Raw genomic sequence first — 26,474 nt, 5'->3', positions numbered from 1 at the left:
TCCGCGCGACGCCGGCAGCGGGATGAGGAAATACTAAATCCTACTTTATTGTTGTTTCGCTCCAACATTTTAAAACGTGCTTTTTCATTGAAAACATACCTATCTATTTTGTATCGATTAGGGTACAAGTATGGAGTCAAATATTTCGTAAGCCGGCTGCAATTAAATAAATATGATATCCTAGTCATTGAATCGATGAATGACGCGCTAAGAAGCGATTGCGATTGGATAACATGAACATCAACAAATATAAATAGGAACGTGCAAACATGATCTTATAATTATTGTTGTTTCTACTCGTATACTTATATGTTTGATGAAAACATTCAGAATTCAGATTAACGTCACGTTTGCGTTTCAACTCACAAAAGCCTCTTGAATCCAATCCACGACTGCCCTAGCAAGATAAACACAGAATTGATATTGAACACAGCCACGCAGTGACGGACGGAGGCAACGATCAAATAGCCAGCTCCGTCGTACAAGTATCTCTCAATCTAAGCTGGTCGTGTACAAATCTGTCCAAAATGCGAGTGCATCAACCATGTTGCATCGCATACGGCCAGCCTCTGTTACGTCCCCTTGACATCCCGATATCGCTCTTAGCTGAGATCACGAGGATCGACGTCTGGTATCGAGTGATCGAGAACAAGTATCGAGTTAGATTCGAGAGCGCTGGTAATGTGAACTAACGCATACTTGATCGGTCCGCCCGACTAGTACCGAAATTCGATTAATGTTTGAGCTCGCAGCACTCGCTTCGAGTCGAGTTGACTGCGACTAATACATGTCTTACCGATTTAAAATTATTTAAATGTAGTATTTATTACCTAAGTAACACTTTAGACCAGAATTTAACAAATTAAATTCATAACAAAAGATAGCTTATCCACTCATTTGTAAATTATAAATACAAATAGACTCTAGCAAATATACTTTTAAAGATCTTAACTAACGAACTATTTACGGATCGATTAAAATTACTAAAGATTAAGCGTAATTCAATTAATCGATTTTGTAAGTGCACAACATGCATCCATACCCAGCCATTAAATTCAACGAATTTATTCAAAATGCAATGCTTTTTAATAAAACGCTCGAGAAGGCACTGGTCCGGGAGCGCACGCCGCACGGCCCGACGCCGCCACACAGCGGGCCCAATTAGAAGCCACGCTGCTGATGGCGCCCGCGCCTAGGTATACCTAACTCCATAAATGTTCACCTAACCATAGGGCTTGGAACAGCATTGCAGGACAGCTTTAAAAATTGAAAAATGTGTATTGGGCAATGAATAGTTTTAATCGCTTCACTGAGCGTCAGAAGAATTGGATGTATTATTGGGTCTGTCTATAATATGTCGGCGGCCGATCGTTAAATCCGCCAGGTCACGAAATTCCTAGGCATATCATGAAACGGCGCCATTTCATGATTTGGCCAGTTAAGACAGATCATGAAATTCCTAGGCATATCATGAAACGCCGCCATATCGGTTCTGGCACTTTGTCTGCCGCTGCCGCGGCACGTTCGCTTCGCTCGCTCGGCTCGTGCGCTGTGGTCACAATTCATACTAACCACTCCTAGCTTCGCTCGTCGTGCCTAAATTTTTATTTTTTTCGGCATATCACGATGTGCCCGGTATAGAACTAGGAATATCGACGAATGCGTTGCTCTAATCGATCTGCCGTATTGTTTCTCAGGCACATCGTGATATGCCTGGCCATTGCAACTATTACTTAGGCATATCATGAAATGGCGCCATTTCACGATATGCCTCGGAATTTCGTGATCTGGAGGATTTTACGATCGGCCACCGACATAATATAAACTACAAAAGTCGAATAGGGAATATTCATGGAAAAGAAATTTTATTTTGGAAAATAAACGAATTTCATAATAAATCATCAATACCTAACTGTTTCAGCGAATGAAGTTTGCATTCCATCTCTATCTAGAAAAAAATAATTTTGTATGGGCTTTCTATGGCCATATGGCCGTGAGGTTCACGGTAGGTATCATAAATCGATTTCCTTGGTCAACAAACTTGTGATTTTTTGCTGCTAAAATAGTGTTTATACATATACATTATTTTGAAAGCTTTTTAAATATGATAATAGTACGTAAACTCCCTATTTCACTCCATAGGGGATTGCCTGAGGTATGTCTAACTAATGTTAATATTCGTGGTAAACGGATTATCATCATACGATATGCGAACCACCTACCCTTTAGGGAATTAAATTATTTACATACGTAAAGAATTATGCTAAGTGCAGGTTTTACAGAATGTGTATCTTTAGCTAGACCACACATACCTACTCGAACCTTTGTAAAACTATTTAAGCCACTTATTTAAATTATTCAACCTTTGTATTTTAAGCATCTGGCCGGAGGAAATAGAGGTTGCCATAAAATGGAGCTGAAAAGTTCTGAACAACTACACTATTTCGATTTTTTAAATCATAGATCATTAACATTTATTTGCATAAGAAACATGGTACCCTTTTGCAATTGAAATGAAGTGAAGATAAATCTTGACTACCTAACCTAGGTACTTAGTCTTTTTATTAAACGTACTTTTGAAAAATTAATTACTGGTATAAATGAATTTATAACAATAATGACTTTTTTACTTCTTGTTACCTGCATATTTTATCAGTCATCATCATCATCCCAGCCTATATACGTCCCACTGCTGGGCACAGGCCTCCTCTCAGAACAAGAGGGCTTGGGCCATAGTTCCCACGCGGGCCCAGTGCGGATTGGGAACTTCACACGCACCGTTGAATTGCTTCGCAGGTTTTGTGCAGGTTTCCTCACGATGTTTTCCTTCACCGCAAAGCTCGTGATAAATTTCAAATGTAATTCCGCACATGAATTTCGAAAAACTCAGAGGTGCGAGCCGGGGTTTGAACCCACGACCCTCTGTTTGAGATTGAACTTTCCTTGCCAAAAAACGGTTTTTATTATTGTTAGGTTTAGTGACACAGCAATTATTTTACGAATCAGTTCTGTGCTTTCATCTCTCCTCGCCGTTTTGGTCTAGTGGAGAGCCAAGGAGAGTTGTTATCGAAAAAATTAGTCATAACGCGGGTAAATTTAATTAGAGCGACAATAACCGCGGGCCTGGTATCGCTAATGCCAGGCCGCATTAAAAAAACCCTTGTTTTTCAAGAAAACCCTCCGCTCAATTATCACGCAAGCTAACTTAATGTTAGTTAAAGATTAGTAAGCTTATGCTGACAAGCGCGATAAATTAGCTATTTCTTTTTTGTAGGTTTCCTTTCCTTATTTATATTATTTAGATTAATATGAAGCTCGACTTACAAAATGTTACGATGACACTCGTTCAAACATGCAGCAGCAGTCTGCAACGTCAGACATTCTATATAATTTAATTATAATCCACTAGCTTTTGCCTTCGTCTGCATCCCATGGGAAGTTTACATACTTTCGTGTTCCCGGGATAAAATATAGCCTATATTACTCGCTGTTAATTAAGATAGCTTTCTGCAAGTAAAGGATTTTTTTTAATCGTTCCAGTAGTTTTTGAGGATGTCAAGGATGTTACAAAAAACACACAATCAAATCCTTTCTCTGTGTTAAATTACTATAATGACGATAAACGTGTACTCTCTTCTTGCAACCATAAAACAAATTATTTAAAGTCTCGCGAAAAACTACTTAACTCCCGCTTACCAACAATGCGACTAGTTTCGTCCTTTCAGAAGATCTTCTTCAGGTGAAGAGCGTTCACAATAAAGTGTTTACATACAAAACTTTATCTTATTTTTAAGAAATTTGTGTTTCAAAAATCGTCTCTCTGATATCCAATTAGCTGCTCCCATGCTACTCTGTCTGCACGCTGATCTCACTTAGGCAATATTACGTAAGCGTCAGAGCCCCTGGACCAATGGAGATATTTGATGTTTAGAAAATACCAAAATTTATTACCTATTTGCTACTATGTATTTGATACCTAACTTCAAATAATTAGTAGCTCGATAGACAATAAAAAAACGAGTATAAAAGTGGGCCTGATGCCAGAATTGGTCCAGAGGTTCTGACCAGGGCTTGTAAACCGGTTAATTTTCCGTAGCGGTTAGAGCCACACTTTGAGAGCCTAAACCATAATAAAGGTTACGCTCGCAAGCACATTGCTCTAACCGGTAAATTTTCCGTATCGGTTAGAGCCACACTTTGAGAGCCTAACCCATAATAAAGGTTACGCTCGCAAAAACATTGCTCTAACCGGTTAGCGCAATGAGGGAACGAAATCCATTTACCGGTTAGAGAGCGCTCCCTCCGTGTGAGCGGAGAATTGGGAGAATGACCGCTCGCTTTGCTTTACCCGATTTGTTTGCTTTTCTATGCATGGTGTAGACTATTAGTTGACTGTCGTTACTAGCAGTAGTATCCGTATCCAAACACCGAGTAACCGGTTAGGGAGCGCTTCGAAATAACGTTCTCAAATAATTTCATTCGAACGTAACCTAAATAATAACCCTCCCAAATAATTTTGTTCGAACGTAACCTAAATAATAACGCTCCCAAGTAATTTCGTTCGAACGTAACCTAAATTGCAACGTGCCCAAATCATTTCGTTCGAACCTATATAAATACCGGTTTATGTGTAACCGGTTACAAGCCCTGGTTCTCTGACGCTTAGCAATATTACAACAATACAATAATATAACATTAAATCACAATAGCCTGAAATCGAACGATAACTAGACTTCGACTTCCCTTACTTACTAACAAACTGTGTAATTGATCACTTTGAATTCGTAAACTAATATGTATCTTGATCGTAGACTTCAAACGTTTTAAGCCCTGCAACATATCAATGTCAAAACGCGAATAAACGTTGTTCCCGTTTAATTAGGATCGCGGCCTGCGCCGGGCGACGTGCGAGGAGCCTACACTCGCGCCTGTGAACTTGCCTGTAAGGCTACGACACGACTTGATACTTGATGTCACGTTAAACTCTTCGGTTTTAAAAGCATAGAAAAAAAGGAGTTCATTAGGGTAATTCCAGGATAGATGCCCCACTTTTTGAAAAAGCTTTAAAACTCAATAATTCATCATTTTATAGCAATGCGTCCAATGCGCATGATAACTATATCATTAATCTGTTATTTTACTGTACTTGTTTTGACATATGTCGTATAGATTTCGTGTAAATCGTACTTTTTTTGACCCCTTAAAAATGGGATAGATGCCTACCGTGGGGGATAGACGACTCGGCGGCAAAAACGGGTTAGAGGATAGATGCCCTTTAAAATCAAAGAAGCTTAATTGAACATTATCAGTTTTTATTTTCATTATTGTGAAATAATTAGTTTTTTTTGTATTTACAAACACAAGAGAACCACACTAAATACAAGTTCTGTATACGTATAATTTGTTTTTCGTCATTCCTGGTAAAACTTCGTCTTAGAGTTCTAGGCGGTATTCCATGTTATGGCGATAGCCAAAATCAAAATATTGTTAACTCCTTTTTCTCCCTTTTTCATTTCCTCGAAAGCTGCTTACATGCTACTAACATCGCCCTGTTTTCTCTTATATTATTTATGAGGCACTTTGGCCGTATCAATAACATCATGTCGGCCGTAGGACGTTCACTGTTGGGCATAGGCCTCCCCCATATACCTCCAGTTGCTTCGGTTGGAAGGGACCTGCATCTACCGCCCCTCTGCAACACAAATACTTACTTATATATTTTCCACGCTCTCTGAGGTCCCGGTCCCGCCGCGGAAGGTTTTGGCACTTTATGACGAAACGCGTGTACTCTTGCTCACGATGGCAGCAGGACCGAGGTTTGCGGGGAAGGCGCTTGCTATTATGCGGTGGAATTTTAGTCCCACAGTTCTGCTACTAGACGAAATTAAAATCGAGGCACCTATCCCACCAAGACATCTATCCTGGAATTACCCTATATTAAGATATTAGGCATAGCTATTTACTTAAAGCAAATACGAGTATGTAAATTCGAAGAAACTTAATTGCGTGCTAACTAGAGTGCCACGACCAATTTTGACATAATATTTTTATTGTTAATTGTATGGAAAGTCACCATGACATTTGCAGCGAAAAAGTTCCACCTTGTACGCTAATCAATTTCTATGACAGTACCTACATAAAATAACTCTAGATATCTAAAATATACGAGACATAGAAGGTGCGTTGCGTGGAAAATGTTCAGGAAATTAATTAATGCCACACACCTAAATAAAACATAAATCTACGCCTTAAGAAATAGTGGCCTTCATGAAAAAATAACGATTTGGATTTTTCGGAAGATAAAAGCTCACTCAACAAGCAGTGTTGATGTTAGGATACCTAGTCCCTGTGACGACCCTCCACACCGCAAAACTTTCAAGCGTCCTATCAGATTTCATTCAACCAAATATTAAAAAAATATAATATTATTTAAAATAAAACCAACAATTAAGTAGAGTTTATTTAAACAAACGCATTATTGTTAGGGTACAAATGAAGTACTTGTACTAAACTATCCTAAAAATAACTTAATTATATGTACAATTCCTCCAAGTCTTGTCCCTGCGGAAGAGTTCTCAATTTTTTGTTATCATTATTATTATCACAGCACAACCATTAGCACAATACAATTATCTACAGCTGGGCAAAGGCCTCTCCCGTCTTCCCTTAATTTCGAACTCATCATGTCCGTACATTTAGGTAGGTACAAGCTACTCGCTCGGGAATGCGTCTAGGTCATCCCGCTATTTTCGCCTTGGCCTGTTTTCTATTAGGTACCTAACGGTTACTATCGATTATCCTGATTCAAGGATTTGTGAAAGTATCTCGTCATTTCGAGCCACGTTTTCAAAAACGTATCACCGTTAACTCTATAATACGGGAAGTTTATTAAACGTCAGAAGCACGCGGCGCGACTGAGATGAAACAATATGCAGCCCGCGAGTGCGACTGAAAGAGCCGCCTAATATTTCACTTATTAAACGGGCTGTATTTTCGAAACTTGAAAAAGTCGAATTTTAATAACACGAGGTGTATGTTTCTATTTCCTTGGTTCCGTATTTATTTTTCTTTTTTAGTTACCTAAGTTTCACCGTTTGAAGATATTTGGTCGAAACATATTATATAAAATAAAATTAAAATAAATAAATAAATATCACGGGACAATTCACACCAATTGACCTAGTCCCAAGTTAGCAAAGCTTGTGTTATGGGTACTAAGCAACGGATAAATATAATTATATAGATAGATACATACTCAAATACATATTAAACACCCAAGACCCGAAAACAAACATTCGTATTTTGCACACAAATATCTGCCCCGACACGGGAATCGAACCCGGGACCTCAAGCTTCGTAGTCAGGTTCTCTAACCACTAGGCCATCTGGTCGTCTAAATACAAACCCGTAAACATTAAAATACATGACGAACGTATGTAGGTAGGTACAAATTGAATCCGTAATTGATACCTAGACAATTTCGAGAAAAAATACTTACTTCATATAATAAGGTGCCTGGAAGAGATCGCTCTGAAGCCTATTGCTTACCTAGGAAAATCTCTATAAACCTATGCTGCTTACTATGTGTTGGTATTCAATAAAGAGTTATTGTATTGTATTGTACAAGCACGCACAAGTAATCCTTTGTGTATTACATTATAATAATTATTATGTTTAAGTTATAACTATTTAAATAAGAAATTAAATGAAAATTATTAATAACAAATCTAATATTTTCTCATTTCGTGCGATGCATTCAGAAAAAGTACGGGGATTAATCAGATAAATACCTCCACCCCTAATATTGAAATAAAAACTCCATAAAGTCGACACTTATGCGACAAACAGACATGGATAAACGCTGTTTTTGATCCTAATCCTGCTAATCTTCTAATTTAAAAAGTTTTAAATTGAATCTTGTTCAAAAGTCGTTTAATAATGCACCTGCTTTTTCGTAGCTTCGTTGCCGTGCTACTAATTTTCAGTTTTTGACACAAAGCTCCTTTGGCTTGCATTTATCTCATAAATTTCTTTGTCAGATGCTATAATTTCTTGTTGCCTCGCCCCAACCGGAGCTCTTTATATCAAGAAATCTCATTTCACTGTGTGAGGAAACTAGGCGAGAAAAATTAAAATAATTTATTAATTAGCTAGATAAGTAGGTTAGCGAGTAAAGGTATTGCAAACTTAACTCTGAAACATTTAACGTTAAAGGCATGCTTTTAAAGCAAACAACCATCAAGGTTCCATCATTATGTGTTTTTGTGGAGGAATCTTAGAATATAAAAATAGTCAGTCACTTTTTTAAGGTCGTACATGGTAATGCGTTAGATTATAGTATGAAGATATATTGATGGCCAACGCAGCCTGTTTAAAAATTCATCGGTACATGAGATTGCACTCATGTGTCCCTCTGGCGAAGGTTGCGACTGCTTTTTAAAAAAAAAACTTCTAATGCTCTATGAGCCCGACAGTTCGAATTGAATAGCAGTGACACTTAATAATTGATTCATTTGTTTTCTTTTTGATTCAATTATCATTTCTTCGGATGTGTCCAAAGTTAGTCGAATTCTAAAACAATCTACAATTTAATCCCATTCCAATTTCAATGAGAATAATAATACAGAAAGTTTGTTGATTTTTAAACGTACTACAGTCAACCAATTTGATTCCTAGGCGACCATTGAATCTTATCATATTTTTTTTTGTTTAAAACAATATGACCTGGCAAGGTTCTATAATGGCCTTGAATTAATTTCCCGCAACGTTTTCAGTAAGCTTGTACCAGCATTGCCGAACAATCCAACAACGCGCGGTTGAAGCCACTGTATATTTCGGGCAGGCAATGTTTCGCCGGTAACAAGCAGCCCGAGACACAGTCCGAACTGCGCTTGTACTGCCGGGAGACAGCCAATCAAATCTCTTTGTCTCCGACTAATTCGCATATGCGAGGTCCTGTTAATTAATTTGTACATGAAAAATCGTTCGTTTCGTATAGGAAGCGTAAACTTACTTTACCAAGTAGGTACACTAGAGTTACTCAAACTGGTTAGGATACGCTGTGCTTTATATTATCCAGGACAAAATTTAGCGTAACTAGGTACTATATTGAACAAGCTGTTACCTATCACTTTGTCCACGTCCCACGGGAACTTTGCACTTTTCCAAATTAGCCAATGTTTATCAAAATTAACTAGATAGTGTAGTTTTATATCAATTTAAAGTATTTTAGCATGACGAAAATACAAACTGAGACATGGATGCACAGAAAAACCAGAAAAAGAGACCAGCGCTGGGAATCGAACCCAGGTCCTCAGCAATCCGTGCTGCGCGCTATAACCCCTACACCACCGCTGGACAGGAATCTAGACACGAATTTTTCCTATGCATACATATCTCAGGTTGCTTATTTCTACTACGCTACATATGCAACAGCACACTAGCGACATCTATGTTCCGCTCTCATCGAGAAACGTCACATTCTTTCGGAACTAACCGTTCACCCAGACAAGAGATGTCGCTACTAAGCAATCAAATTATGATTGGATTTTTGGAGTATTTTTATTTCAACTCCAAATTTGTTACTTTTACGGAAATCCTGTGAAAGCATATCGAAAATACAAACTAGGATTTTAGCATGAGTTTAGTACCTTCCTAGTTCTGCCATTGAGATAACATCATAGGTAGACTGATTTTAAAACATATTATTAAACATATATTTAAATAAGTATCCTAATATTATTAGGCATTTAAAATATACATAGATCAAATAATAGAAAAATTAACCTAAACTTATAATATAACCTACAAACTAAGACCTAAACTACTTACAACCTTACAACTTAATTGTACTTATTATTAAATACAATTTTGAAGACCCCTTTCTTTTTTATTTGTTGAACTGGCAACGGCTGGAGTGCTGGACCCAAAAGTGAGAGATAAACTAACACACCGTATAGCAAGCGAATTGAATCTGAATACATTGTCGGCATAACTAAAGAGCTTGTCGGGGTTTGCCGTGCAGACCGTAGGCATAGAGACCAATTGAACCTGACCTTCCTTGCCCCGCTTGAGCCGGTGAATATAGGACTGTTAAAGGGTTAGAACAACGTTCGTAGGGATCTGCGGAAAATGGTCATCTAATAGCATTGGGTTGTTCCAGGCGAGTGGTTGACTGACAGTCCCCTGTGTGGATGTCAGATGATACATTAGAGAAACATCGTGGAACGAACAAATATAAAAGCGATGGTCACAATGGCTAAAGCAATACAAATACAATTTCTAATCTTACTGTCTTAATACGCCTAGTACTTAAAACAATCCTAAGTAAAATTCAACAAGACACACACGTCCACCAATGTAAGAGGCAAGTGAATGTAATGAAAATTAGAATTAGATTGTAATATCTTATTTCATGATATTGTTTTTAAATCGGGGAAAACCCAATGGATAATGATTTATTATCATTATCTATCAATCCTTACTAGAAATCTGAAAGATAACTCGAACGTTTAAGGATCTCCACGTAAAAATTGAGAAAAACCCAAAATAATCAAAACATTTTTTTTTTATTCGACTGGATGGCAAACAAGCAAGTGGGTCTCCTGATGGTAAGAGATCACCACCGCCCATAGACACCTGCAACACACGGGATATTGCAGATGCGTTGCCAAACAAGAGGCCTAAGATGGGATACCTCAAATGCCAGTAATTTCACCGGCTGTCTTACTCTCCACGCTGAAACACAACAGTGCAAGCACTGCTGCTTCACGGCAGGATTAGCGAGCAAGATCCTACCACCATGCACAAGGTCCCACCACCTGCAAAACTTCGTGTACATACTTAGTTATTGTCTATAATATATATATATATATATATATATATATATATATATATATATATATAAATTATTGACAATAACTAAGTATATATATATTATATATATTATGTCCAGTACTTATATATATATAAGTACTGGACAGCGCACGTTCTTCAAAGTAGAATTGCACCCGACCCTCGCACCATGAAACTGTTACTGGTCTCTTGTCTGCTCGCAGTTACCGCGTTGAAAACCCTGCGTTTGGGTACTTAGAGAAATACGGAATTCCTCATGCGGAGAGGATACGGGTAGCCGAGGAAGCGTATCATAGCAGCCCTGAGTCCAGGATTGTTGGAGGCGTCCCTGCCGCGCTCGGACAATACCCCTACCAAGTTCGTACAAAAGATATTTAAACCGGCTTAAATTCGTAGCTTTGACTTCATTACAGTGATTCCTAACCCATGAGATGGTTTTGTTTGTTTTATTAAAATATTCGAAATATCAGTTACCTACGTCGTACACATTACAGATTCCGTGTTTTAGGCAGATTCATATAGAATTCCCTGTTACATCTAAATCAATTGGTTTTAGGCTGGACTTCTTATCGACCTCGTCGGTTTCGTTAACCAAGCGGTCTGCGCTGCCGTTCTCGTGAGCGACCAAAGGCTGTTGACCGCCGCCCACTGTTGGTTTGACGGTCAGCACCAAGCCTGGAGGTTCACTGTCGTGCTCGGTTCAGTCCAAATGTTCTTCGGTGGAACCAGACAACAGACCAGCGTCGTCGTTCCTCACAATAACTGGCTGGCTCTTATTCGTAACGACATTGCTGTTATCTACCTGGCCAGCCCTGTTGCCATTTCATGTGAGTTAAAAATATAATGATATGATAACGGTGCCACGTAATTAAATATCGAGCGTAAATGCTGTTCCAGCAACCGGATAAGGTTTTTCTTTTTGTTTTTATTAGCTACTGATTAAAGTATAAATTTGTTTATTTTTAGCTACTATTGTCCCCATCGCTCTGCCGTCGGAATCTCAGCTCAACAAGGACTTTGTCGGTAAAAGTGCTATTGCTTCTGGTTTTGGTTTAACCAGCGATGGTAAGTTTGATACTCTTGAAATGATTCTCGGCTCGTTCACAGCTTTGCTTAGATATTTAATCATCATCATCATCATCCCAGCCTATATACGTCACACTGCTGGGCACAGGCCTCCTCTTAGAACAAGAGGGCTTGGGCCATAGTTCCCACTCGGGCCCAGTGCGGATTGGGAACTTCACACACCATTGAATTGCTTCGCAGGTTTGTGCAGGTTTCCTCACGATGTTTTCCTTCACCGCAAAGCTCGTGGTAAATTTCAAATGTAATTCCGCACATGAATTTCGAAAAACTCAAAGAGGTGCGAGCCGGGGTTTGAACCCACGACCCTCAGCTTGAGAGGCGATAGGTCAAACCACTATGCCACCACGGCTTTTTTTCAAGATATTTAATCATCATGTCAGCCGAAAGACGTCCACTGCTGGACATAGGCCTCCCCCAAGGCTCCGCTGAGCTGAGCTGTAGGTAGGCCTCCAACAAGATGGAGCGACGACTTGGTTAAGATCGCGGGATCGCGGTGGATGCGGAAAGCACAAGACCGGTCTGAGTGGAGATATTTAATAATTAGATTTATTTCTGTTTCTAGGCGGTTCAATCTCCACCAATCAGTTCCTGAGCCATGTGAGCTTACAGGTCATTACGAACAGGTCTTGTTCCATCGGCTTTCCTTTCGCGATCCAAGCGTCCAACATTTGCACTCGTGGCTTCAGTGGTCTTGGCACATGCAGCGGAGACTCCGGTGGCCCTCTTGCTGTCACCGGAATGAACAGTCGCTTTTGGTAAGATTTTTTTGTTAAAATGAACAAACAATTATCGTTAACCGAGTACATGTTTAAACAAAGTCTACCTATCTCCTTCTCTTTTTTTTAAATGGATTGAAAAAGGACAAGTACTTACCTTTTTTAAATTTATCTTTCTAAAGCTCTAAGCTATATTCTACCTAAAATCTGTCCGACAACACATACATATGACGACAACTACTTTTCAGTCCAGCATTTATTCTCAATAATTTTAATTGTTATTAGACGTGTGTGTTATTTTGCTTGTCTTTAAGAACTTTTTTTTGTTTAATAGATTGGTATCACGTCCTTCGGCTCGGCCTTCGGTTGTCAGCTCGTCTTCCCATCGGCCTTCACCAGAGTCACCTCTTTCACGGACTTCATCAACCAACACGTTTAATCTCAATTACTTAATATATAGTAGCTTAAATGCATATCAACAACATTAGATGTAGGACAAGCTAGTTGCTATAGACTCTTTGAAGTCATCCCATCACTTACTTATTATGACAACATAACATTTTTTTTTTTTTTATCTTTACCCAATAAAGATTTACCCCTTTTCATAAATTAACAAGCCTATGTTAATAACAAATGCTTGTCCCTTTCTAACAAATAAAAATGTCGAAGTGACAGATAAGGACAAACGAATTTAGCGGCATTTAACTAAAATAGTTTGATTGTCGTTTATGAATAAGGGGTTAGTCTTTATGATTGATTATAGAATACAGTAATTAGCAATTTCGCAGTTTAATCGCATTACCTGCCTACAGCAAATATCGCACGATTTGTTCGAGTGAAGATTAAATAATGATAAGTGATTATATCACTTTTATTATCTAGGCGGGGGAAGTATTATAATGTATAAATTTAAAATACATATCGGTTGAAATACATACAGTTGAAATACCGAAAATTGAAAAAATATAATGGTTAAAATAAATAATAATCAAAATTCATAAAGCACGTTTTTCATACTGGTCGAAATACAATTAAAATGACTAAGTTCTTAAAGTATATGTTCAGAATATAAACAATCAGAATATATAATAGTCGAGAGAAATAACAATTAAAATTCCTATATGAGGAAATCGAGAGCAAACCTCAAAATTTATAGGCACACCTATGGTGATTTTGGCATTTTTAGCATTAAGATAAGCATTTACATTCAGAAAGTATCACTTGGTTAACTGGACCTGATCAAGAAGACCATAGATGGCCAATGGAACTCGTCCAAGCTAAGTAATGCTCGCGCGTCTATAAACGATCATGATTACTAAACCTAGATAAGCGACTAAGAAGAAGCTTTAAGTTAATGATTCTTTCGAACTGATCTAATGCTGAAGCCGGAAGGTAGGCAACGGAACTCTGTTATAAAACAACGTAACTAAGCCGTGTTTGGGCTTAATGGAATCTTTGTGAGATGTACTTTGGCTACAAATCGCTGAAAAGTGAGAAATAAAGAATTTTTTTAACAAAAAAGGAAAAACGACTCCAAAAAAATAACCTTTTTGTTATTTTTTTGGAGTCGTTTTTCCTTGGAGGAGTGATTGAAACCCATAGTATATAGATGAGGTAGACGAATATTGTTCCACTCCTGCTGGCTCGAGCTGAGGCACCGACTTCGAGCTAGTAGGTACCTACCTAGAGAAACATTTTTAAGAGTTGTAGTCGGTTCCATTTTTTGTTATTTTTTTGGAGTCGGTTTTACTTTTTTGTACCTTCAGCAAAAAGCAAGTGATAAAACTTTATTTTTGGCAAAAAGTTATTTGTACTATGTTTTATTAAGACTATACGAAAGATTACCAAAACATTTCATACGATTTCACTCTATAAACCATTAAGTAACCAGAAAGAATTGACTTTCATTCATTCAATTGAATATATTTGTTTTTTCGAATACTGAATAGTAGAGAATAGGTACCTCAGTAGTACGAGTAATCTTACTCGATCCAGATGTCGAAACTAACACTATAATATCGTAAGTGGCTTAGTATTAATTTACTTATCCTTGATTCATATTTGATTAATTAATCAAATCGAATCTAGACGTAATCTCGCTATTATCAATGTTGGCTGGCGTATATAAGCAATCGATGTGAACGGGAGCGTCGCTCTGTGCGATCCTGTCGTCATGAAACTCCTACTGATTACGTTGATGCTTGCTGCTACCGCTTACGCGGATAGCACTACAACCGCCTTCGGATACCTGACAAGGTATGGAGTGCCTAGAGCGGAACAAATCCGCAAGGCTGAGGAGGCGTACAACAACAACCCTGACAGCAGGATCGTGGGTGGCGTGGCCGCGTCCCCAGGACAGTTCCCCTACCAGGTAACCAAATTAACGTTGTTTTTTTTCTAATCTTGGTGGCAGTTAAATTAAATTTCAGAGATCACACCCATCACTAGCCAGTTTGGCTGTAGCAATTTGGATTAAAAATATTCTCTGTTTTCATTTGAATTTGTTACAGTTCTAATGCGTTATCCGAAATAAACCAAACATTTTACATTCTAGGCCGGCCTTCTGATCGATTTCGTTGGATTTTCCGGCCAAGCTGTCTGCGGCGGTGTGCTCGTAAGCGACCAGCGGGTGGTGACCGCGGCCCACTGCTGGAACGATGGCCAGAACCAAGCCTGGAGGTTCACAGTTGTGTTAGGATCCGTTCAGCTGTTCACTGGTGGCACCAGGCTTCAGACCAGCGTTGTTATCCCCCACAGTAGCTGGTTCCCGGCTCTCATTCGCAACGACATCGCAGTCGTCTATTTGCCTCATGCTGTCTCCATTTCTTGTAAGTTTCTGCTAACATCATTACGCAATTTAAGGATGAAATATTTTTACTTGGTAGAAGTGCCTCATCATCCCCAGCCTATATACGTCCCACTGCTGGGCACAGGCCTCCTCTCAGAAATAGAGGGCTTGGGCCGTAGTTCCCACGCGGGCCCAGTGCGGATTGAGAACTTCACACGCACCATTGAATTGCTTCTCAGGTTTGTGCAGGTTTCCAAATGATGTTTTTGCTTCACCGCAAAGCTCGTGGTAAATTTAAAATGTAATTCCGCACATGAATTTCGAAAAACTCAGTGGTGCGAGCCGGGTTTTGAACCCACGACCCTCTGCTTGAGAGGCGATAGGTCAAACCACTAGGCCACCACGGCTTGAAGTGCCTAATAATGTTTTATTTTCCAGCTACTATCGCTCCTATCGCTCTCCCGACTGCGGCCCAGGCCAACTTAGACTTCGCTGGTGAAAGCGCTGTTGCTTCAGGATTCGGTCTGACTGTTGATGGTATGTCAAGTTTGGTTAACTTAATAAAACGTGACCACATACATTTTCTTTGCTAACTACTTTACCAGATGAAACTTCAGTTACTTATCCGGTCTCAAAAGTTAAGGGCTTGGGTTAAGTTTAGAGTCAAAAATTACAACACCATTAACCATTTTTAAGTTGGCAATATTTATATTTTTATTCGTTGGGTAATTTTTACAGGATTTATTTGAACCCGAATCATAAATGACTATAGTATCATTTCAAAGTTTCTATAGTATCATTTTGCATATTTTAATTTTAATTAATGGGGGAAATACTAGTTATAAATGTGTCAACTAGAATAGCAATAAACCCCAAAAATCAATTATAACCTGAATAGAATTCTGAAAATATATTTGTCGCCTTCTTTTTCTAATATTTGTCAACTCTATATATGCGATTGGCAGATAAAAGATGACTGAATAAATGTACTTGATATTCTCTTTTACCCAGGCGGTTCCCTAACTACCAACCAGTTCCTGAGCCACGTGACCCTGAACATTATCACGAACAGCGTGTGCTCCCTCGGCTTCCCGTTAATCATCCAGCCGTCTAACATCTGCACCAGCGGGCTCGGCGGCGTCGGCACCTGCAGCGGGGACTCTGGTGGCCCCTTGGCCGTTTACAAGGACGGAGCCCCACTCTTGGTAAGTATTGCATTATTGTCATAACCAGTCTATTTAAAATCCGACAGTTGACATCAACAGGCTATGCTTTTATTTGAACGCATAATTGCTACTAAGTGGTATACTCGTACATACACATAGTACGTTATTGGCTTCACGATTATGAGAAACATTTGAATTTAGCCTAACATTTTTAATGCACATCGCTCGCACGACAACGCCATCTATGGATTTAATTACGTGTAAGCAGACGTACATACGCATGAAGAAGGCTTGTTAAGTATTATGTTATGGTTTTACCGTTTCTCATAAAGAGGAAAATAATAAAAAAAATCTTAATATTATTTAAGTTAAATAAATATGTACTTTTTGCTTCTACTTGCTATCACGTCATAAGTATTTTTATTTGATAGCAGGTTTTCTAGTGATGGTTCATAGACATGTTTATCAAAATCGGTTCAGCCGTTTTTGAGATATTGAACTTTGAAGAGGCAAAGTCGGGGGTTTTCCAACATTTTGTTGGTTAGGTTATTTACTTTTAGTTAGTAGACACTTAAGTACCTACCTTAAGTCTTAGGTACTGTTCGTGTATACTTAACTTGTGCTTACTTCTCAGGTTGGCATCACTTCTTTTGGCTCCGCTCTGGGCTGTGAGCTGGCTTTCCCCGCCGCCTTCGCCAGGGTCACGTCTTTCCTTGACTTCATCAATCAACATCTGTAAACAACAGTATTGACAAATATATATTTTTTTTTCAAAGTAATTGTTTCATTTTGTTATAGCCGTATAGAGGAGAAATAAGGGTTTAATATTTTGTGGTGATACGGCAATATAATTATTGGATTCTATCAGATGCCTACACACAGTCAGCAGCATAAGTGGCTGAGCGGTTACGGTACTCTACAGTAACCAAATTTATAAACAATCCGACCACTGGGAATGGGTTACTTGAAGAATATACAAAGGGTATGCGAAATATATAAATAAATAAATAAGAATAAATACAGTATTATCAACATTTATATTGAAATTATTTCACAACATTTTTATTCAGTTACTAATCAATAATCGTTCAAAAATGAAATATTTAGTATGTATATTTTGTAAACAAAAAATATTATTAGGTACCTACCTACCTATGATTAGTCCTAAATTGAGCATTTTCCATTGATTTCAAGTGTTTGTCATAAAAGTTTTTAAAAGTGATCGCGACACTGGCAAGTTATTAGCGTGAATAAAAAAAAACTAAACATAAACAAAATAATTATGACAATTTTCATTCCCAGAATTAGCGAGAAACGTAATTCGCTTCATCCATATTTTATAACGTGTTGAATGTGTCAGATGTGGGTCAAACAGTAAGCGTAAGTATGACAAATGGAAGTCTTTAGCCTGATGATGATGATGATTTAATTTAAAAGTAGTAGAAAAAGTACTGTATACAACGCTGCATAACTTGGTCTTAAAACGCTCGTGGCGTCTGTCTTAGCGGCTGCGGCTCATATCGCTACCCACGCCAACTCGCGTTTTAAGGACTCAATTATACCTACCTACCTACAACAATTCTTCAATATGCTCTAATACTCTGGTCTTCATTATTTTATGAATTAAATTCGGGTTTTGTTCCGCGTACCTTGATTTTAGAGCAGCTCGATGTTTCGGCACAGTTGCATGCGCCATGATCACGAGTCGTCTCGTAAAAAACCGAATTTAATTCATAAAATTAGTAATGATAAAATATTGTTCTGTCATTATTACTAGCTAAAAAAAATAATTAGAAAATAACACGAAAATTTCACGTGGGTCAAAATTTCAAGTATTTAGTAGTGCCGAACTTAACAAAAACAATTAAGTATATGAAGTTAATCATATCATTATCGAATTAATTATCTGTGTAAGTACATTCCAGAACGATAAAAAGAACATAAACTGCAGTTGGTCGAATTTCTAGCTACTTACCTACCTTGTCATCCACATCATGAAAGTATTACTCGTGGTTTCTGTGCTTGCGTTTGCAACCGCTGCTTGGGCGGAGAATGTTCATACTGCGTATGGTTATTTAGTGAAATATGGAATTCCTCAAGCAGAAAAGCTTCGTGCTGCCGAAGAGGCATACGCGAAGAGCCAGGAGCACGATCTGTTAGAGTCCATGCCACGATCATCGTCATCCTCATCATTATTAAAGTCAGTGCTCACGGGTACCATTTTCACTGGATTGGATCCTAAATAAACTTGTTATATATATAACTACTCTGGTCAATGTCAAAGTTATAATTATGTTTTTTTGAAAGCATCAAAGAAGTAAAAAATATATATTAATCAATACAGAGACGAAATACCTGAATAAATGCTATGTGAGGCCCTTTTAAAAATGAGAGCCTATATAAAATATGGGAACCTCCAGGTTGCACTAAAAATGATAGAGGGTAGGTCTTAGCTTCATTATCATTGAGTCAGCATCAAAAGTAGCTGGTTACTTTTGTACTTTGTTGTTTTACAGCCACGTACTTAGCGCCATACAAGATTGACAAATGTGTTAATGTGACAGAGTAAAAAAGTAACCAGCTACTTTTGATGCTGACCGTACCTAACCTGGAGCCACCCTTAGCACCCCTTGACTTATTGTGCCTTGACTATTTACATTTAAAAAAACCGGCCAAGAGCGTGTCGGACACGCCCAAGATAGGGTTCAAGATAGGGATAGACATGGCGAAACTATAAGGGTTCCGTTTTTGCCATTTTGGCTCCGGAACCCTGAAAAGGGTTCCCTTTATCTTGCATAATATCGATTCTCCGAAATACACTTCGCATAACAGGTATCTCATATTTTTTTAGCCGAATGATACTTTTGCATAATCATAACTTTGCATAATTATCAGTTCGAATAATAGTAATTCCTACGAATATTAAATAGCAGAACACTTATCGCTGAATATACTTCTGCAGAATATTAAATAGCATAACATACTACTAATATCGCCGATTTTTATATGGCATAAGGGCATAGCAAAATACTAGTTTGGACTATTGCTTTTTCACGGAATTTTAAATAGTGCTGACTTTAACATGGCGTAATGACATAGTTAAAGGAACTAGCAGCTACCATAAGAATGGGTTAAGATTATAGGAATACCAGCAATGTAAGCGTGCTGTAACAGCAGCAGGCAAAGCGCCAGAACAGAACAGCAGCTACATAGTAGGTTGAGTTAGGTTAGAACTGCGACCACAACAGCGCGAGCCGAGTGAGCGAAGCGAGCATGCCGCAACAAAGGCCGGCAAAGCGCCAGAATTTTACTGCTGCCAATAAAGGTTAGGTTAATATAGAACTACAATTAATTTAATTGCAAGGAATGTTATGAGATATGTTTTTCTGCGTAGCAACTATTCGAACATATGAATATTATTCTCATCGATATTATGTGATGTTAATATTCTGCTTTACAAAATTATGAGAAATGGTAGTATGAGAAAAAATATATGCGAAAAGTAATTCGATGATATGTTGATTCTGTTCAAGGTTGTTATGAGAAACGAAATTATGAGATTCGATTTTATGCAACATTTAGTAAACCATAAAAAATCTGCACTGCAAGATCTATGAGAGTTACATTCAGAAAGTATCCTTTGGTAAAGTGGACCTGATGAAGAAGACCGTAGATGACCAATGGAACTCGTCAAAGCTCGGCAAAGTACCTAACGCTCGCTCGTCCATAAACGATCATTATTAAGCCCATCATTATTATACCTAGATAAGCAACTAAGAAGGAGCTTTAAGTTAATGATTCTCTAGAACTGATCTGATGCTGAAGCTGGAAGGTAGGCAACGGAACTCTGTTATAAAACAACGTAACTAAGCCGTGTTTGGGCTTCATGGAATCGTTGTGAGATGTAACTAAGTACTTTGGCTACGAATCACTAAAAAGTGAGAAATAAAGAAAAATTTTAACAAAAAAGTTAAACCGACTCCAAAAAAATAAAAAATAACAAAAAATGAAACCGATTGTGTGATTTGTTATTTTTTTGTATTTATTACTACGAAGAAATATTTATTAATTATCCCAAAGAAAAAGTATCTGCGTGAAACGAACGAAGTTAGCCTTCGCCGCCGTGACAATGCGTAAGTTTGACGTTTGGTTTGACAAGAACAAGAGAAATTCATACTCACGATCTATGCTGGCAGCGTATTTTTTATTTGCATCGTATCTCATTACTAGTTTATCAAAAGTAATAAAACATGGAAGAAATCGGCATTATACTCCCTGAGAAGGTAAGCCAAGTTCGATAACGATGGTCAACTAAACGAGGACATCACTTTTTTAATTAGAAATGTGTCTTTTTAGGACGATCAAGCCATTGATACCAAGGGATTGTTAACAGGACCACAAACGTTTGATGAACTAGAATCAGAGGATCTGTATACTAAATATAAGGTAAATTCGATTTAACATTCATAGCTTAGTATAAATAGCGTTACTATTTGATTAATAAGGTTAAGTCAGCAGTTGTAATCTCGGGCATCTTTTATGCTGTTACCCTAAGCTAAGATGGCATGATTTTACTTGAATAATTTATTTCTAAAAATTTTCTTTGTTAAATGTTTTACCTTCCAATAACCTTAATATCAAGTATGAACTGAACTATTGTAGAATAGTTTTCTTTGTTTGACTCAGATACGTAACAAACATAAAATTGAAATAAAATCGCCAATCTTATTTCAGAAACTGCAACGCATGCTCGAGTTTTTGGAGGTTCAAGAGGAATATATCAAAGATGAACAAAGGAATCTTAAGAAAGAATATTTGCATGCACAAGAAGAAGTCAAGCGAATTCAGTCTGTGCCGCTGGTCATTGGACAGTTTCTGGAGGCAGTAGATCAGAACACAGGCATAGGTAATTATGAATTATAAACAACTCTACTTCAACCACAACTTCACACGCATAATTCATAGATGTCAGATCTAGTTGTTAGTTGAATAGAAATCAATGGATTTTACTTAATTGTTATAGGAATTCCCAAAAATTACACAGTGGTTCTCATGTCGTGACATTGGAAACAGCTAAAATTTTATGAGTCTAAGCCCAACAGCTGTCTACTCGGGTGGTGGAGCCACTCCATGACACTGATTACTCCTGAACAATGCATGAAAGCCCACAAACCCAATTTTGGTTTTAATATCTTCAACAATCCTATAATAGCTAGTCCTAATCAAGCAAATCTTTTTTTACTTCAGTTGGCAGCACCACAGGTTCCAACTACTATGTGCGGATCCTGTCCACTATTGACCGTGAGCTCCTGAAACCATCAGCTTCTGTGGCCCTGCACAAACACTCAAATGCCTTAGTGGATGTCCTGCCTCCAGAAGCAGACAGCTCTATTTCTATGTTGCAGGCTGGTAAGTAATGTAATTAATGTACCATTGCGAACCAGATTGTTGGGCCACTTGCTAGTGTTCATAATTTAGCTGAGCTATACTATATTGTCATTAATAAACCAGAATTACACAGCCATATACAAACAGTCGTAAGTGGCTCAACAATCCCTGTTGATGATCAGTCCATGTCGAATACCTGACTGCAATGGTTTTTGTTTTTTTTTTAAATTTGTTACTAATGACAAAAATATGACTTATCACATTTTTCCATGCAAACCTAATAATTAACAAACAATTAGAAACTAACCAAATAGGTACAGCCTTTCTGAAGTGATGGGCGAACATACATATTCTTAAATTCATTTGTTATTAATATAGATTTATGATATAAGCTGGAAATTTCTCAAATTGCTTGAGGGGTCATTAAACAAAATTATTTAATTCTAGATGAGAAACCTGATGTGCAATACTCAGACATTGGTGGCATGGACACCCAGAAACAGGAGATCAGGGAGGCTGTGGAGTTGCCCTTGACTCATGTGGAGCTGTACCGCCAGATCGGTATTGAGCCGCCGCGTGGAGTGCTCATGTATGGCCCGCCTGGCTGTGGCAAGACTATGCTGGCTAAAGCTGTTGCGCATCACACTACAGGTAAATTATTCTACTGCTCATTTAAATTTATTAATTGGTGTATCCAAGAGTTGATATCTTTTAACCTTGTGAGATCTTGTTGTAAATAGTAAAAATGATGCTGAATTCATTGAATTGGAGTACATTATTATGTATTGTTCAATGAAAAAAGAACTTTAAATACTTATCCTTACTCATATTATTATAAATGCAAAATTAACTGTGTCTGTTAGCTTTTCAGGCTTAAACAACTGTCCCGATTTACAAAAAATTTGGTATGTAGGTATACTTGGTTTGGATAGGTATTTAACTAAATGTAAACAAACTTCAGCTGCCAAATTTGGTACATTCAAAGATTTTAAACATTTTACTTATCTGTCATTGTAATACAAACTAGACTAGTGCATTTCAATACAGAAATGTAAATGTTTAGATAATTTAATGGGGGAATATCAACATTTAAAACACCAATTGATGTTGTTTTGTTTACAATTAGTTAAATACCTATCCAAACCAAGTATAGATAGATTTGGATCTTGGATCGCATGATTTCCGCAATATAGCAATAAATTAATTCTTCGCAGGCAGAGTAGCAGGTAACAGCATTAATATTATGTCATGCCTTCTCTGTCAAAAAGCCGGCAATGCACCTATAATTATATTAATTATATTATGTTACGAATGTCCATGGGCGACTGTAACTGTTTTTTATCAGGTGTTTGTTTGTATCATCTTATGACAAAAGAAATCTCGTCAGTAACGTGTTATGATTGTTTTTTTGGAGACTTTTTCAGTCATAATTTGATTGCTTAGTAGCAACATCTCTTGTCTGGGTGAGCGGTTAGTTCCGAAAGAGTGTTGACATCTCTCAATGAGAGCTAAACATAGATGTCGCTAGTGCTGCTGCTTAAGTAGCCTAGTCGATTCCCAGCGCTGGTCTCTTTTTCTAGTTTTCTGTGCATCCATGTCTCGGCTTGTATTTTCGAATAACGTGTTGTTGCAGCGGCGTTTATCCGCGTGGTGGGGTCGGAGTTCGTGCAGAAATACCTGGGCGAGGGCCCGCGCATGGTGCGCGACGTGTTCCGTCTCGCCAAGGAGAACAGTCCCGCTATCATCTTCATCGATGAAATAGACGCCATCGCCACCAAAAGGTAAAGAGTAAACTACACATAGGGACTGCAGAAGGTCGGCAGGTCGGGTTGGGAGTGCGGCGGGCCTATTTACGTGGTTGTGTATGGACAACGTCACACTCGACGGCGGAAGTGGGGCGGATCGTACGCGGGAATCGCGTTGTGATGGTCATATACAGCCACGTAAATAGGCCCGCCGCACTTCCGACCCGACCTGCTGCCGTCCTATGTGTGCTCAACTTGCAGACCGCAAAAGGTTTTCGATTTGGCTGCATATATTTATTTCAGAGATTTATTATTTATTGCAAGAAGATACATTTAAATAGATATATTATTTTAGTTTTGTCAATACCTTAAACAATCGGTTTTTACATGAAATAATTATATCTACATACCCCGCTATATTTAGAACAAATCCGAAAGGGAGTTAAAATACTGACGTACTCTTATAAAGCATCGTTTACACACGGCGCCGTACCTAATAAATATGTATTTATTATATGTAAACATTGTTTTTGTTCTTCTAGAAACACTCATTATATTTTTTTCTTTGTGTGCCACAATGATGATGTCAAGCTAGGATTTATGAAGATACTAACCCAAAACCCAGTAGTGCTATTTTAAAATTACAAATTCATTATTTAATCCTAAACTGATGTATTTATATATTTCTTTTAGGTTTGACGCTCAGACTGGTGCTGATCGTGAAGTACAGAGAATTCTTCTCGAGCTACTCAACCAGATGGATGGTTTTGATCAAACCACTAATGTCAAGGTTAGTTTAATAAACAAATCGCTAAAATGCAATGCTTCAGTTATCATAAGTCAATCTTATTGCTTAGAAATTATGGATTAATAGTCTGAAATAAATATAATTATTTTTCTACTCTTATTATTTTAATCCCGTGTATAGACTGTGCGAACTGCTGAAATAGTTTTAAAAAACATGCGACAAAATCGGCTATCTTGCTTTGTCAGTATCTGGCGACCATCGCCTGACTGAAGAATCACTCGTTATTTTTGTTTAAAATAAATAGGTATAGATTGACTATAGGATTGCCTAAAAATTTATTTCATTATATCGATTAATCTTGTAATGAATCTTACTTGATATTACAGGTGATAATGGCCACTAACCGAGCCGATACTCTGGACCCCGCCCTGCTCAGACCCGGTCGTCTGGACAGGAAAATTGAATTCCCGCTGCCTGACAGGTAAGATCACTGTTAAGATGGTTTAACCCTTTCCAGACATAGTGCATAATATGGCGACCACATGGTACAAAATCACTTGAAGTCGTTAAAAATATTATGCGTTTTTAAATTAATCCCTCATAGTTAAACAACGTAAAATTATGATTCATTTTGAGGTATCATTTCTAAATTCGTGGGACCTGGAAAAGGGTTAAATAATGCTATATTAATCAAATTAATTCTCGCACATCTCTGCTGGAAACGCAGCCTTTTATAACACCTAATTAATTAAAAAGTTAAAGTAAAGCCATTCAATTAGGATTATACATTTTAAGGTTTCCAGATTAATTGATAATTTGTTAAACATATGATCGCAACCTTTGTTTTTTATACCCACTACCCAGGCGTCAGAAGCGTCTGATCTTCTCTACAATCACGGCCAAGATGAATCTGTCGGACGAAGTGGATCTGGAGGAGTTCGTGGCGCGGCCCGACCGCGTCTCCGGCGCCGACATTAACGCCATCTGCCAGGAGGCTGGCATGCACGCTGTGCGCGAGAACAGGTAAGGGACCGAAGGGTCTCAGCGCTTAGTTTGTTGCCAGTATTCCACTAGTTATAGGTAGATCCATTCACGATGACGCGTGCCGTGGTTCTTATTACAATGTAATTAATGGCTAATTTTGACAAAATCACGCGTCTTCGTGGATGGCACTAGGTTTTCAAATAATATGAGAAGAAATTTGCTGCTAGTGTCAAATGTTGCCAGTTTGTAATAGATTTGTCTGTTATACATTTGACGCTAATGTGTCTGTCTGTTTGGCATCGTAGCTGTCAAACGGATGGACCGATTTTTATGGGGCTTTTTTACGTGAAAGCGAGTTTCCTTGCAGTGGTCTTTTGCTGTTTGATAAAAATCGGTTCAGCTGTTTACCCGACTGTTGAGATGTTGAACTTTGAAATGACAATGTCGGTTTTTTAAACACGCATTAAATTTGTAAAAAAACATCTATGACATTCAGGCTGCGATATGACGATTCAACTTAACCCTTAATAAGGCCCCATTTATTGGAGCATACTACCACAGAATCAAAAGCAGCTATCGAATACATACCTGACAAAGAATATTTTTAAAGCTAGTCGTAATTTCAATAATTACAATGGAAATTGTGACGTATTATGAAAGCAATAAGGTTCAGTTTCCAACTCAATGCAAGTGGTCGCTAAATCGCCTCTGCCTTTTTAAGGATTAATGAAGTTTTCTCTTTGACTGTACAATCTCGACTATGCTTTAGTTTCGCACTAACATTTGAATATATTTTTGTCTTTCAGGTATATTGTGCTGCCGAAAGATTTCGAAAAAGGATACAAAAATAACATAAAGAAGGACGAGAGTGAATATGAATTCTACAAATAATTGTATCTATAGTAATTGTCTGATTATATTATCTACAAATAAAATAAAATACTTACAACATTGTCAGATGTTTCTTTCGTGTAGTTAAACACCATTGGAGGGTAAATA

General features: G+C 37.9%; 2 protein-coding genes across 2 annotated transcripts; both read left to right on the top strand.

Moving 5' to 3' along the window:
- Positions 1-527: 527 nt before the first annotated feature.
- On the top strand, positions 528-17,349 carry LOC141429923 (transmembrane protease serine 9-like). Its single transcript, XM_074090482.1, is given in 14 exon segments — positions 528-678; positions 1,106-1,196; positions 11,058-11,211; positions 11,411-11,681; positions 11,821-11,919; positions 12,503-12,670; positions 12,673-12,695; positions 12,991-13,089; positions 13,868-13,880; positions 14,786-15,027; positions 15,211-15,484; positions 15,883-15,981; positions 16,456-16,649; positions 17,245-17,349. Coding segments are annotated over 14 exon segments (1,983 nt in total).
- Positions 17,350-20,752: 3,403 nt separating this feature from the next.
- Rpt3 (26S proteasome regulatory subunit Rpt3) lies at positions 20,753-26,428 on the top strand. Its single transcript, XM_074090131.1, has 10 exons — positions 20,753-20,893; positions 20,967-21,056; positions 21,345-21,516; positions 21,858-22,019; positions 22,446-22,649; positions 23,632-23,779; positions 24,437-24,533; positions 24,878-24,972; positions 25,356-25,514; positions 26,282-26,428. The coding sequence occupies exons 1-10, from the start codon at positions 20,861-20,863 to the stop codon at positions 26,364-26,366; spliced, it is 1,245 nt and encodes a 414-aa protein (XP_073946232.1). The 5' UTR covers positions 20,753-20,860; the 3' UTR covers positions 26,367-26,428.
- The last annotated feature ends 46 nt before the right edge of the window (positions 26,429-26,474 follow it).

This window comes from Choristoneura fumiferana, chromosome 7 (assembly GCF_025370935.1).
Source record: "Choristoneura fumiferana chromosome 7, NRCan_CFum_1, whole genome shotgun sequence".
Classification (NCBI taxonomy): Eukaryota; Metazoa; Arthropoda; class Insecta; order Lepidoptera; family Tortricidae; genus Choristoneura; species Choristoneura fumiferana.
Note: the sequence above shows the minus strand (reverse complement) of the source record. Positions and strands in the feature narration are given on the sequence as shown.

What these genes read in the sequence shown, in the direction of transcription:
- Rpt3 (XM_074090131.1), top strand. Translation starts at nt 20,861, where the DNA reads ATGGAAGAAATCGGCATTATACTCCCTGAGAAG. An exon ending in GCATTATACTCCCTGAGAAG is followed by an intron (nt 20,894 to 20,966) that starts GTAAGCCAAGTT and finishes GTGTCTTTTTAG; the next exon opens with GACGATCAAGCCATTGATAC. An exon ending in CACGCTGTGCGCGAGAACAG is followed by an intron (nt 25,515 to 26,281) that starts GTAAGGGACCGA and finishes TTTGTCTTTCAG; the next exon opens with GTATATTGTGCTGCCGAAAG.